Source organism: Rhipicephalus microplus, unplaced genomic scaffold (assembly GCF_043290135.1).
Source record: "Rhipicephalus microplus isolate Deutch F79 unplaced genomic scaffold, USDA_Rmic scaffold_23, whole genome shotgun sequence".
Lineage (NCBI taxonomy): Eukaryota > Metazoa > Arthropoda > Arachnida > Ixodida > Ixodidae > Rhipicephalus > Rhipicephalus microplus.
In genome coordinates, this window is record NW_027464596.1 from 7,481,728 (window position 1) to 7,494,627 (window position 12,900).

General features: G+C 44.8%; 1 protein-coding gene across 4 annotated transcripts in view; it reads left to right on the plus strand.

The window, feature by feature from the left end:
- LOC119169493 (uncharacterized) overlaps positions 1 to 12,900 on the plus strand; it is an 87,312-nt gene that overhangs the window by 59,917 nt on the left and 14,495 nt on the right. For 2 of the 4 annotated variants that reach the window (XM_075884003.1, XM_075884002.1), the window contains exon 3: positions 420 to 1,958. In XM_075884003.1, coding sequence (XP_075740118.1) covers positions 420 to 704 — 285 coding nt within the window. In that variant the 3' untranslated portion in view covers positions 705 to 1,958. Of the gene's footprint in view, positions 1 to 419; positions 1,959 to 9,639; positions 9,788 to 10,423; positions 10,526 to 12,900 lie in introns of those variants that run through there. The other 2 variants (XM_075884000.1, XM_075884001.1) reach the window with 2 other exon arrangements.

Genomic DNA, 12,900 nt, shown 5'->3' on the forward strand with positions numbered 1-12,900 from the left:
CTGAAATTGCAATTAATTCCTAACGCACTGTAAAACATGCGCATCCTTACGCAAAACTTTGGACTCAGCCTCATCTATTGTGCTACTTGCGTGGTAAATTTAAAAGCTACAATGCAGACCATAGAGTTGTGAATTCGTGCCCGTAGTATCAAAGTGGAGGTATCAAAGTGTTGAATTGGGTGTGTACTGTAACGATGGTGTTTTATCTCTTTTGTGAATACTTTTTTATGTTAAAACAATTGTGTGAATTAACTGTGCAGTAGCGCCAGCTGTTGAATCCTATAGCTAAACCTAACACGTACTATTTTCTGCCGTTCTGTTGCACCACATTTGCATTTCCTTGTACTCCAGTTACTTTGTCATCTATATTAAGAGGGCTCGAGCCCAGCACACCCTTACTGGCTTGTTTGTTTTTGCAGAGATATCTCGCGAAGCGGAACATTCCAAAAGAACGCATTGACCAGGTACTGAGGAAGATGTGCCACTCCGGTCAGTACCATTACACCGAGAACAACTGCCAGAAATGGGCCCGAGACCTCCTGCATGAACTCGACATTGAAATGCCCTCTGATGAAGTCGACGCCCGTACTGTTGTGACCAACTACATACAGCCTGCAGCCATAGTTGGTGCCGTGGCATTGGGCGCCGGTCTGCTCGGCGCGCTCATCTTCAGTGGCGGTGCCCGTCGGAACAGACGCGATTAGACGGAACACTACTTAGCATCGGTTCTCTGCAAAAACATTGTTTTGAAAGTTAGGGTGCTAAATTATTTTTCTAGGGCAGTTTTGCCAATTTTCTTGTCATTGCAATCCGTGTTCGAATAACTCCAAAAACTGGTCAGGAGAGACATGGAAGCTTGAATACCAGTTGCTCTATTGTGCAGTGGAGTGTGACGATCTTCCTCTCGGTGCTGTTTGATTCTCAGAAGCTGCATTCATCTCGGCAACACTCTGGTGCGGGTTTCTCCGTGGACTGCGCAAATATTCCAGAAGGCTCGTGTGTTTGAACCCTGTACCAGTACTCTACATTGCTTGCGGCGTGCCCAGAGAAGCGATTAAAAAAATTTACGAAGCAGCTGCGTACAACTCCACTGAAGACGTAATAAATTTGAAAGTGGGTACTGGGTCTTGAGACGCATGTCACATCTAGTACTGCGGTCAGTGATGATTTCTGTCAAACTATTTCGGCATGACCATGATATATCTGCCTGTCTATTGTTTTTCTTCAAACCCATTCAGTCGACTGCAGAAATGTGGCGCTACTCCTCATGTGAACGCCCCCGCAGGGGTGCCTACGCAAGTAGGCGTTTGGTGTGTATCGACACCACGGACCCGAGCTAACGGGGGAGTTTCGGCTCCCTCCCACGCCTAGCCGTGCGTGGCTTTGCCGTGTCCGGGGAAAAGGGGATCCTGGGGGTTGAGCCGACGCCGGGTGATTGGACCTTTAAGGCCCCCCGGCGGAGGCAACACACCCCTTTGGTCCCGGCTTCACGTAGACGGCACCGCTGGGCTGACCCACCCCAGGGGATATCGGCAGTCGCCTTTTCCTATCTCTCTCTACCTACATCTTCGTCTTTATCTCTCACTTTTTATCGGTCCTGTCGTCTTCTCTTTTCCGTTTACTTCCAAATTTTCTGGCGGCGAGGATTAACCCTGTGTAGTTACCCAACCTTGGGTAGTTATATTCGGTTATAGCGGCGATGCATGGCTGGCGTCTCCAAGTGTTCACTATTCAACCTTGTAGCGTCCCCTTGTCGGGCTTGGTGATGGGTGGCCACCATCGCCGCCGAATTTAAAATGCTTCATATGGAAAACACTTTTCCCGCACTCCCTGATCGCCGCCTGAAAAGCTGGTGCACGGATGACAGCTTCTTTACTGCACAGCCAAAACAGACCTTTCCCAAGTACCATGTAATCCACAGTCAAAATGAAAATAAAACAGTTCAATTTATTTCACCAGTTATTGTCTCGAAAACGCTCACAGATGCAATTGTCCCTGGCTATAAAGTCACTAAGATGGGGAATGGCGATCTCCTTCTAGAAGTTCGCGACAAGGCTCAGTACGACAAGCTCAAAAAACTCTTATCATTTGATAACGTCCCAGTATCAGTGGGCCCACATAACTCAATGAACACAGTGCGTCGTGTCATATCTGGTGATGACCTCCTCAAGCTGTCTGAAAGCGAATTGCTCGAAGGCGGGCAAGAAGAAAATGTCGTGAAAGTACAAAGAATAACAGTCAGGCGAGATGATAAACAGACCCCAACAAAGCACATTATAGTTACCTTCGGTACAAGCAACCTTCCCGACTCCATTGAAACTGGTTACTGCAAGCTTTGTGTCAAATCTTGTATATCGAATTCTCGCCGATATTTGTGTTAGCGCTTCGGACACGGATCCCAAACGTGCAGAGGGTGCGCAAGGTGCGCGAAGTGTGCATCTTGTGAACATGTATCCGAAAACTGCACTTCAAAAGCCTGTTGCGCTAACTGTGAAGGAGATCATGCTGCCTACTCCCGATCATGCCTCGCATGGAAAAAAGATAAACAAATATTAGAACATAAGGTCAAGTTCAACCTGTCATTTGAAGAGGCACGTGAACGTTTTTCTATACACAATCATTCTGAACCTTCCTTCGCTGACGTGGCGCGTCGAGGCGCCGCGCCACGTCTTTCGGCACCCATGAGATTCACACCAAATGTGACTGTGGTTGTGCCAGAAGCGCCTCCAGCTGGAGCATCCTGTACTGCTCCACCCCCTGTTCAAAAGGGCCAGCAGACTTCAGAGTCTGCTGGACCACGGACTACTGCAAGTTCAGTCAGGTCTGAAACTGCCATAAACGTGCCTGCCAAGCAGGCACCATCCGTCACCTCAGAAGAGGTGATGGACACAAGCCATACTCTTCCGTCGCCGCAGACGCGTAAAGAAAGGCGCAGCTCTTTGGAGCAAAGCAAGAAAGAGAAACCCCGTATTACAGGGCCCACAACAGGCCCTGTAACTTAAGGCAACGTTTCTTTACACACAGCACTTAACTACATTAAAAATGGAGACACAAATTTTACAGTGGAATGTCAGAGGACTCCTGAGAAACCTTGACGATGTTCAAGAACTTTTACATAAACAGTCACCAAATGTGCTGTGTCTACAAAAAACACACCTAAAACCCACGATCACTAATTTTCTACACCAGTATATCATTTTTCGAAAGGACAGGAATGAATCCGTCACGTCATCTGGTGGTGTGGCCATTATAGTCAATCAAGGGATCGCATGTACTCATCTACCACTCGAAACATCTCTTGAAGCAGTGGCTATTCGTGTAGTTCTCCTGAAGAAACTCGTCACCATCTGCTCTGTCTACATACCTTCACCATACTATCTTGAAGAACGTGAATTCCAGTCCCTAATAAATAAACTTCCAGAACCTTATATCCTCCTTCGAGATTTCAATGCACATAGTAATCTATGGGGTGACTCTCGTGGCGATGCTCGAGGTCGCCTGATTGAACAGTTCCGTTTTTCTTCTGTAGCGTGCCTTTTAAACCGGAAAGAGCCCACATAATACTGCCTCGCCAGCAATACCTACTCGTCAATACAACTCAGTATTGTCTTACCATCCCTCCTTCCTTTACTGATATGAAATGTCATCAATCATTCTTATGGAAGTGACCACTTTTCCGTAACGCTAAGCACACCCATATCAAATGAATATCACCCACAGGTCCCCAAATGGATCACTCACAAAGCTGATTGGGAACAGTTCTCGCAGATTACTCACTTGGGTTACTGACCTATCTGGTTTAAACATAGATGCAGCTGTACAACACTTTGCTGCTTTTCTGACCGACGCTGCGATGAAATGCTTTCCACAAACTTCAGGACTGCCTCGCAGGCGACGTGTCCTATGGTGGAACACTGAGTGTCGCAGTGCACGCAAACAACAAAACGAAGCGTGGAGATTGCTACGGGACTCGCCGACAGCAGAGAATCTTGAAAGTTTTAAGAAAATCAAGTCCCAAGGCAGGAGAACGCGCCGGCAAGCTAGGAGAGAAAGCTGGCATAAGTTTCTATCAGGCATCACTTCATATACACAAGAAACTATAGTCTGGAACATGGTTCGCAAGGTAGAAGGACGACACGCATCTTCACTACCTCTCGTAGACACACAAGAGGACATCTTGAAAGACCAGGCGAACTTTCTTGGTGCTCACTTCGAAGAGGTGTCCAGTTCGTCACATTACACTGCAGCTTTTCAGCGACACAAAAGAAAAATGGAAAAAGAGAAACTACAGCGAAAAGTCTCTAAACATGAGTCGTACAACAGCCCTTTCAGTTTGGTCGAGTTACAAGCGTCACTACATGTTTGCAATAAATCAGCTCCAGGTTCGGACCGTATAGTATACGAAATAATAAAACAACTGCCTTCTGAAACACAAAAAAACCCTGCTTTCCCTGTATCACTCTATCTGGTTTTCCGATGAAGTCCCCTCTGCCTGGAAAGAAGCCATTATTGTTCCGATTTTAAAGCAAAGCAAACATTCATCTTCCGTTAGTAGTTACAGGCAAATCGCACCTACAAGTTGCATGTGTAAACTTTTTGAAAAAAAGATAAATCGCAGACTTGTGCATTACCTTGAAACGAACAATCTGCTCGACCCATTCCAATGAGAGTTTCGAGAGAGTAGATCCACCACCGACCACCTCAAACGTATCGAGGCACAGATTCGAGATGCCTTCGTTCACAAACAATACTTTCTTTCTGTGTTCATCGACATTGAAAAAGCCTACGATACGACATGGAGATTCAGAATATTAAAAGACTTGTCCAATTTTGGTGTGTGTGGCAGGATGTTTACTATTATCGAAAGCTACCTGTACAATCATATATTCCGTGTCAGAGTCGGCAGCGTTCTTTCCCGAACATTTGTCCAAGAAACAGGAGTGCCGCAAGGTGGTGTACTTAGCTGTACTCTTTTTATTGTCAAAATGAATTCTTTGCGTCATTCCATCCCACAAAATATGTTTTACTGTACATATGTCGATGACGCCCAGCTTGAATTTAAGTCTTGTAACCTAGCAGTTTGTGACGGCAGGTTTAGCTTCACTTGAACAAGGTCTCCCAATGGGCGGAGGAAAACGGATTCCGATTAAACCCCTCAAAAAAGCACGTGTGTCTTGTTCTCTAGAAAGAGAGGCACTCAACCCGACCCTGACATTGAATTGCATGGTCAACGCCTGTCTGTTAATTCCGAATACAAATTCTTAGGCTTAATTCTGGACACCAAGCTAACCATCGTACCACACATTAAGTATCTAAAACCAGTGCATCAGAACCATGTATGTTCTAAAAGTGCTGTCACGCACTACGTGGGGAAGTGACAAGAAATGTCTCATAAATTTGTACAGGAGCCTCGTACGCACTCGCTTGGATTATGGAGCAATACCCTATCAGTCTGCGACACCTACCGCCCTAAAAATGCTTGACCCTACTCACCACCTAGGTATCCGCCTCTCTACAGGTGCCTTTCGCACCAGCCCCGTTGAAAGCCTGTACGTGGAATCAAACGAGTGGTCACTCCACCTACAGAAATGTCATATGTCTTTTCTATATTATCTCAAAGCAAAGGCAGACAAGGACCACCCTTTACACTTAACAATTGATGACATGTCTACTTCTGTTTTGTTTGAAAACCGGCCATCTTTGAGACAGCCCTATTCATTTCGTGTGAAGGGTCTTTCTGAGGAAACCGGTGTGTCACTCGAATATCGTTTGATGGCTCCCGCAGCATCTCTACCACAATGGCGGTGGCAATTGATAGATTGTGATGTGTCCTTTTTAGAGATTACAAAGCACGCACCCATTGTACATATCCGCACAAACTTCCTAGTACTACAACAAAAGTACACATGCCCTGAGTTCTTTACAGATGCCTCAAAGTCCAACACTTCTGTTTCATACGCAGCCATTGGCCCATCCTTCTCAGATACTGGCATCTTGCATCCTGATGCAAGCATTTTCAGAGGAGAAGCCTACCCAATACTTGCAGCTGGTAAACATATTGTACATATAAAACTACAAAAAGCGGTAATTTACGCGGATTCTCTGAATGTGGTGAAAGCCTTGAAAACACTTAAAAACGCAAAAACCCAGTTCTTGCGTCCCTTCATTCACTCTTATGCACAGTCTACTCATCCAAACAGCATGTTGTAGTCTGCTGGGTGCCGGGGCACCATGATATACAGGGAAACGTTTTGGCAGATCAGCTGGCTGCATCCGCCAGCAACGATGCCGCTAATGCATCAATACGAATCCCTGCACTTTACATGAAACCTTTCCTGAAACGAAAATTCAGAGGTTATTGACAAAACTTGTTAGATTGACACACAAGTAATAAACTACATGTTATTAAGCCACAACTTGGTTATTGGCCGCCCCTATCAAAATCGCGACATACAGAAGTGACACTCACAATAAGAACAGGGCATACATTCTCTGCACATTCATATATTCTGTCTGCCAGTGATACACTATTGTGTGCGAGATGTGGAGAACTACTTATGGTTCTCCGCATCCTCGTCCAGTGTAATGAGTTGGACGCTCTAAGAAAAAAGCACTTTTTACTGCCCTACCGACAGCAGCTCCCACTACACCCTGGGATGCTTATCGGTAGGTATTCGATTTTTAAAATTAATTCATTGTTTACGTTTTAAATGATGTACGCAGTTTTCATAGCATATTTCAAGGTGATCTGTAGCAGGACCTGTGGTGACTACATCTCCGTTATAGTCTTATTATCATGACCTTTTGACAATCACTCTCACTGCACATATTTCATGCCACTGTCATGTTTTTAATACTTAAGTTTTTACCCGCATTAGCGCGAGGAATTTTAAGGCCTCTTTACAGCCACTCATCATTTACAATATCATTGTTCATATGTCTAGTCTATCGAAATGGCGCTCTCTGGCCATCAATTGGCCTATGCGCCATAAAGCGCCACACATCATCATCATACTGATGTGAACGCAATATAGAGGTGAAACTCCAGATTTTTATTAATTGTTTAGGAGTGTTAGAGCTGCTGTGAAGTGATGACACGTGCCATAGAGCTCTACTGAGGAAAAAAAAAATCTATTAGGACTGCTAAGGGCTTAGTCCAAAATACCTTGACACAGCGAAGCGTCTATAGCTCTAGCAATCAGCCTTAACTCATGTTCTTTGGAAAAACTCTGCAAAAGAGACGTAAAAATTTGAAGTACAATATTTTCTGAATATCCGCTAGACAAGACAGTTTGATTTTAAAATAATTTAGGTCACTCGCTCTTCTTCATATGGGTGATGCTGAAATTAAAGCTGCACCAAATCAAACAAAACTAAAGATGACATTCTTCCTGCCTACACACATGAATGCCTCTAAACTGCGCTTATCATACTGACTGCCCTGAGCAGTTATTCACGTCCGGCTGGTTTTCTCAGTTTGAAAAAAAACAGTGCGCTCTAGCTCACGTCTTTTTATTTGGATGTGAAGCCTCATTTTGTGATACTCCGTACCAGGTAATGATACTGCAATTTCATGCAATACAGGTGCAGTAGGAAGCGCCCAGCGTTAATATCAAAGCATTATTTCATTTCGCGTTTCATCAGAGCCTGTTTTTCGTGAAACGGTGTGCTTTTTTATAACGCTGTTTTATGGCTCACACGCGCATTGTCCTTTTCTTTTGTGTTTGCCGTGCATGTGTGTGAGCTTGTGTGCTTGCAGAAAGCGGCGTGTTCTCTCTCATGATCACTTGGTGGAACCTGCTTATTCGTCTAATTACACGCGCTTTAAAACATTGTGTGACTGTGTTGTCTGCACTAGTCTGTTACCGCGGATACATTCACTGTAGGTGAGCTGTATTTATTGATTTTCGCTTTCCCTTTGTACTTCAAGGCTCACCATCAAATGAGTGATATTTAGTGCAACCGTCTTTTATGAAGAAAAAATTTCCAGTCATTACTCCTAAGAAGGTGCTGCGCACGCGCAACCATACTCGTGAATTTATCACCAGTGGAATCGCGGTCAGTCCCAGCCAGAAACAATAGCTGCCGGTGCTTGGGCATCCACTTCGCTGATATGTTATTGCCACGGCTCTTACACCCCAGGGAGAAAAATTCTTGTGCGTGACCTTTTTACCGTCATTGGTAGCTTTGAGTCTGGTGACCCTGCAATTGAGTTGTCCATGGCCTAAGTACTTGTATAATTACTAGCTTTTATTACGGCATCCAAATTTGCGTCAATTATTGAGGGGGTCACCCACCTTAGGCCTGAAGTACGAAGAGCCTGGTAAAACAATTGGGCGAATCTTAAGCTTCGGCTTTGAGAGTTCAACGCGATAGCGATATCTTGTCTCTAATGCGTACTTCAAACGCTTAGTGAAGAAAATGTATTCGAACTTGCTATGCATTCACTAGGTGGCCTTGAGGGTATAGGCGCAGTAATGTGTGTGCCCTGTGTAGTGGGTGAGCGGCTTTAAACCATAAAACCATTATGACAACATGTTATGACGCAAGATGCCAACGTACGCTTGCACCACGCATTATTACTGCGATATTACATGTTGATTGATTGATTGATTGATTTGTGGGGTTTAACGTCCCAAAATCCCCATATGATTATGAAAGATGCCGTAGTGGAGGGCTCCGGAAATTTCAACTACCGGGGGGTTCTTTAACGTGCACCCAAACTGAGTACACGGCCCTACAACATTTCCGCCTCCATCGGAAATGCAGCCGCCGCAGCCGGCATTTGGTTCCGTGATCTACGGGTCAGCAGCCGAGCACCTAAGCCACTTGACCTCCGTAACGGGGCGCGATATTACATGTTGTGTTGTGAATAATACATAGAAAACGCGTGTGTTTGGGGGTAAAGCTTGAAAGTTACTTCAACTGCATTTAAAAGCGGAGGAAGTTATTTTCAGTGTATTCACAAGCAGACGCATTGCTGTGTCGTAAAACACCTTCTTGCCACGCATTCGACCCGGGTTCAACCTCCACTCAGGCCCAATGTTTTTTCCCTTGTTCTCAGTTTATTTGCATCTTTCTGGATGGGTCGGTTACGCACAAAGTGATGATTTTGCGCTCACAACCAACGACACCGGAATTTCCGTGAAACAGACTCTTTAACGATATCCCATTAATAAATTTCATTTGTTTCTCTCTCTCTCTCTCTAAACGGCAAACCACAACCATAAGAAGCCAGTGCTCCACTATGGGGCTAGAGCTAAGACCACGTAAACTCAAGCTTTAGGGTCGTGAAAAAAGCAGTTTTCAAATCACGCGGTAAAGGATTAAATTATGAGGTTTCTTCGGTATGTCGAGCCTGTTGAGCGAGTGTACGCTTAGGAAAACTAAAATGCATTCTTTACCTCAGCAGCCAGAGCCATCCTGAGCGGCCCGACAACAAAGTGGGATGGGTAAGGAATAGTCGCGGCGTTGTGTGCGCCCCTTGAATCTTATGTAACGTCGACAAGGCCAGCTTTATTCGTCGAACTTCACACAGCGCTATGTGACGGGGCTTCCACTTACGCCATACCAGTGGCGATGTTACGATGTGCTGCCAACTCAATTGAGAATGGAATGAATGAAAAAACTTTATTTCAGTCCTGCACAACGCGCTTAGCGCGTAGCGGGCGTCTCCCACGTAAGGACCGACAGGGAGTACCTGGCGGCCGCTTCGGGAGCCTGCTGGACGGCCCATTGCTGGTCAGCGAGAAGTGAGCTCCTGAGGAACCTCTCCCACTTGCTTGAGGTAGAGTCGGGAGGAGTTGTTCTACACTCCCAGAGCATGTGTGCGAGTGTCACTGTGTGTCCACATGATGGGCATGTGTCGCTAGGGTATGCATCGGGATAATAAACGTGAAGCGTGGCAAGGTTTGGGTACGTGTGTGTCTGTAATAGGCGTAGGGTTAATGCCTGCGGTTGGTTAAGTTTCGGATGCGGGGCGGAAAAATGCGGCGTTCGAGGCAAAAGTGCTTTGTAATTTCATTGTACGTCATTGGTGCATCCCGATTGGTATCTAACCCAGCAAGATGGGGTTGCCCTGTGGCAGTGCGGTGGTTAAGTGTGCGCGCTGCATCATGGGCGATCTCGTTGAGGTTGGATAGGGTACCTGGCACCTGGCCGAGATGGGTGCGGAATCAGATGACAGTGGGGTGCTTCAGGGCACTCGGCTCACTCAAGTAATATATATATATATATATATATATATATATATATATATATATATATATATAAATATATATATATATATATATATATATATATATATATATATATATATATATATATATATATATATATGTGTGTGTGTGTGTGTGTGTGTGTGTGTGTGTGTTGCGATTAGGCCTCACTCTGGCTCACACTCGCCGATACTTTCCTCTTGCAGTGTCGCTCGGACTCAAACTCACCGAAATATTACTCGCCCAAACTCATTCAGACTGAGACTCACGGAACTAACTGAGCCTGAAGGAGGATGATGAGTTGACACGTGAGTGATTTTGCTGACCAATTGCCTCATTGCTATTATCCGACTGTATTCCGAACTCCTTAATTTCGACGTGCTCGTGAACGCAGGCAAAATAAACGACTGAACCGAGCAAGTGTCGGTCACACAGATGTCGGCCACATGCCGCGCTTTTCCCAGTGCAAGACAACATGCGCACCAGTAATTTTCGCAAAAAGTCGCATATTCCTAAAGTATACAATGATGTACTTTACTTGTAACAAATTCTAATAGGATGTTAGTTCACGTAGCGAAGAAGGCGGTAACGAAAACTACGACCTCGTAGAGCTAGCCAAGATAAGCGATACAGCTACGTAATACTAGTGCGAGAACTGTTGGAATAGCGGAGCTATAGTCGCCTTTTTTGTTCTCCCCTCCCCCTCCCTTCTATTTCACATAACTTATTCTCACGCTCACTTTCTTTTCTGAGCTTTTTGGTATAATGAAGTACATAGCTATACTATGGTTTTACATATCTACTCCACCATTTCCTCCTCGCCCTCATTTCTCTGCCCCACCTTCTCGTTATACTATACTTTGTTATGCTTCTTTTTTCTCTCTCAATTTTTCCGGCCTTTTCGCTTTCTTATTCTTTCTGTATTTATTTGTTTTTCTTTGCAACTTTTCCTCGTTCTCTCGCCTATGGTGACACAATCATGCAGTCAGCCTAAACGTTTGTTCTGCTGTTGTTCCTGAATAGCGGAGTGGATACGCCACTCTCTATCAAATCTTGGGTAGCACAATTTGAATACCGCATCGCAAAAAAAAAACTTTATTGCATTTCATGCACTTCTGCTCCACCTCTTATCTCCTCTGCTCTTCGTGTTCTTGTTCCTGCCCCCTTCACCGAGCAGAGTTTTCGCATAACACTCATTTTCCACCTCCGAGCCTGCTCCTAACTTCAGCACTGCTCCTATTACTAAACCTTACTATCTACCACCTTAGAATGAAGCCCCCTTCCCCAGTGCTCATCATCGCTCACCTTCTCTCCGCTCTCAGCCTTCATTACATTCGCTTTCCTTCACACCTGATTTACGCGGTAGTGAGGCTTGCCTGACTCTTCTGGCACAAACCACGGTTCTCGAAACATTGGCTCATACTTATCCGAGCTTTTGAGGACGCTGGCAGAACTTTCTCCACAGCTCAGTTGTCACAAAACACATATACCAACAGTCTATATATTAAAGATCATATTTAAGTGCCACCTCAAAAGGGCGTCTGTCTGAGCGAGTTAGCAATATACTATTATAGATGACTAGATGCATGCATGGATAGGTGAATGGATGGATGAAAAACTTTATTGGGGTCCTCAAGAATTCCACCCCCGTTTTATAGGGGTAGGATCACGGGCCACTCCCACGTAGGGACGGGGAGGCCTAGCCTCACCACCGCATCATGGGCCTTTTGGACAGCCTTCAGTTTTTGTATGAGGACCGGACTCGTGAGCAATAAATGAAAGGCATTTTAGGAAAATTCTTGTATTTTCTTTTGTAAATAGGGGCACCTTCATAGCACGTCGTTAAAATCACTGCGATTGTGGCAGTCCTGACAAAGTTCCGAAATGTCAGAATAATGAATATATGTTACGAAGCTAGGATATATTCCCGTTTGAAGCACGCGAAGGGAGATTGCCTGTGGCCTAGACATCTTTTCGTGTAAACAGGAAGGACCTACAGCCGAATTGATAGTGCTTTGTAATTTATTTATTTTATTTATTTATTTTTTACTGTAAGTCTTTACTCATACAGGGTTCATACAGGGCTCATATAGGGTGGGCGAGCAAATATACACAGTCGCGTACAAACCAGGCAATATCGCACATAGCGGAAGAAACAGACAGAATCACAGAGATGTAATCTCGTTGAAGATAGTCAAAATGTCCTTAAAAATGAAGTTAGGGGACTGATTCTTCTGTGTGAGAAGCACAAGCCCTGGCGCGGTAAATGACGCTTCGCGTATTCGAGTGGGCTAGCTCGTTGACAAAAACACGAAAAGAAAGGGGTCCTAGTGACAAGCACTAAGGTAATCCACTTTGTCAGAGTGCAACACTGTAGACGCCCTCGCGACACACGCATTACCCTTTGTATACATAAAAATGCCTTTTCAAATTTTGCCAGTTCACTTGCTTTCGCAAACCTAGGCGAGCAACAGTCCCTACAATGCACCCAAAGATTCGAACATAGTGGTTCGTTCAAAGAGACTATGTGGTCAAATAATCTATTGTTAAAGCAGCGCTTTTTCTGCCCCGGACATATTTCTTGCTACATGACAGAGGCGCCCTCTATCTATCTATCTATCTATCTATCTATCTATCTATCTATCTATCTATCTATCTATCTATCTATCTATCTATCTATCTA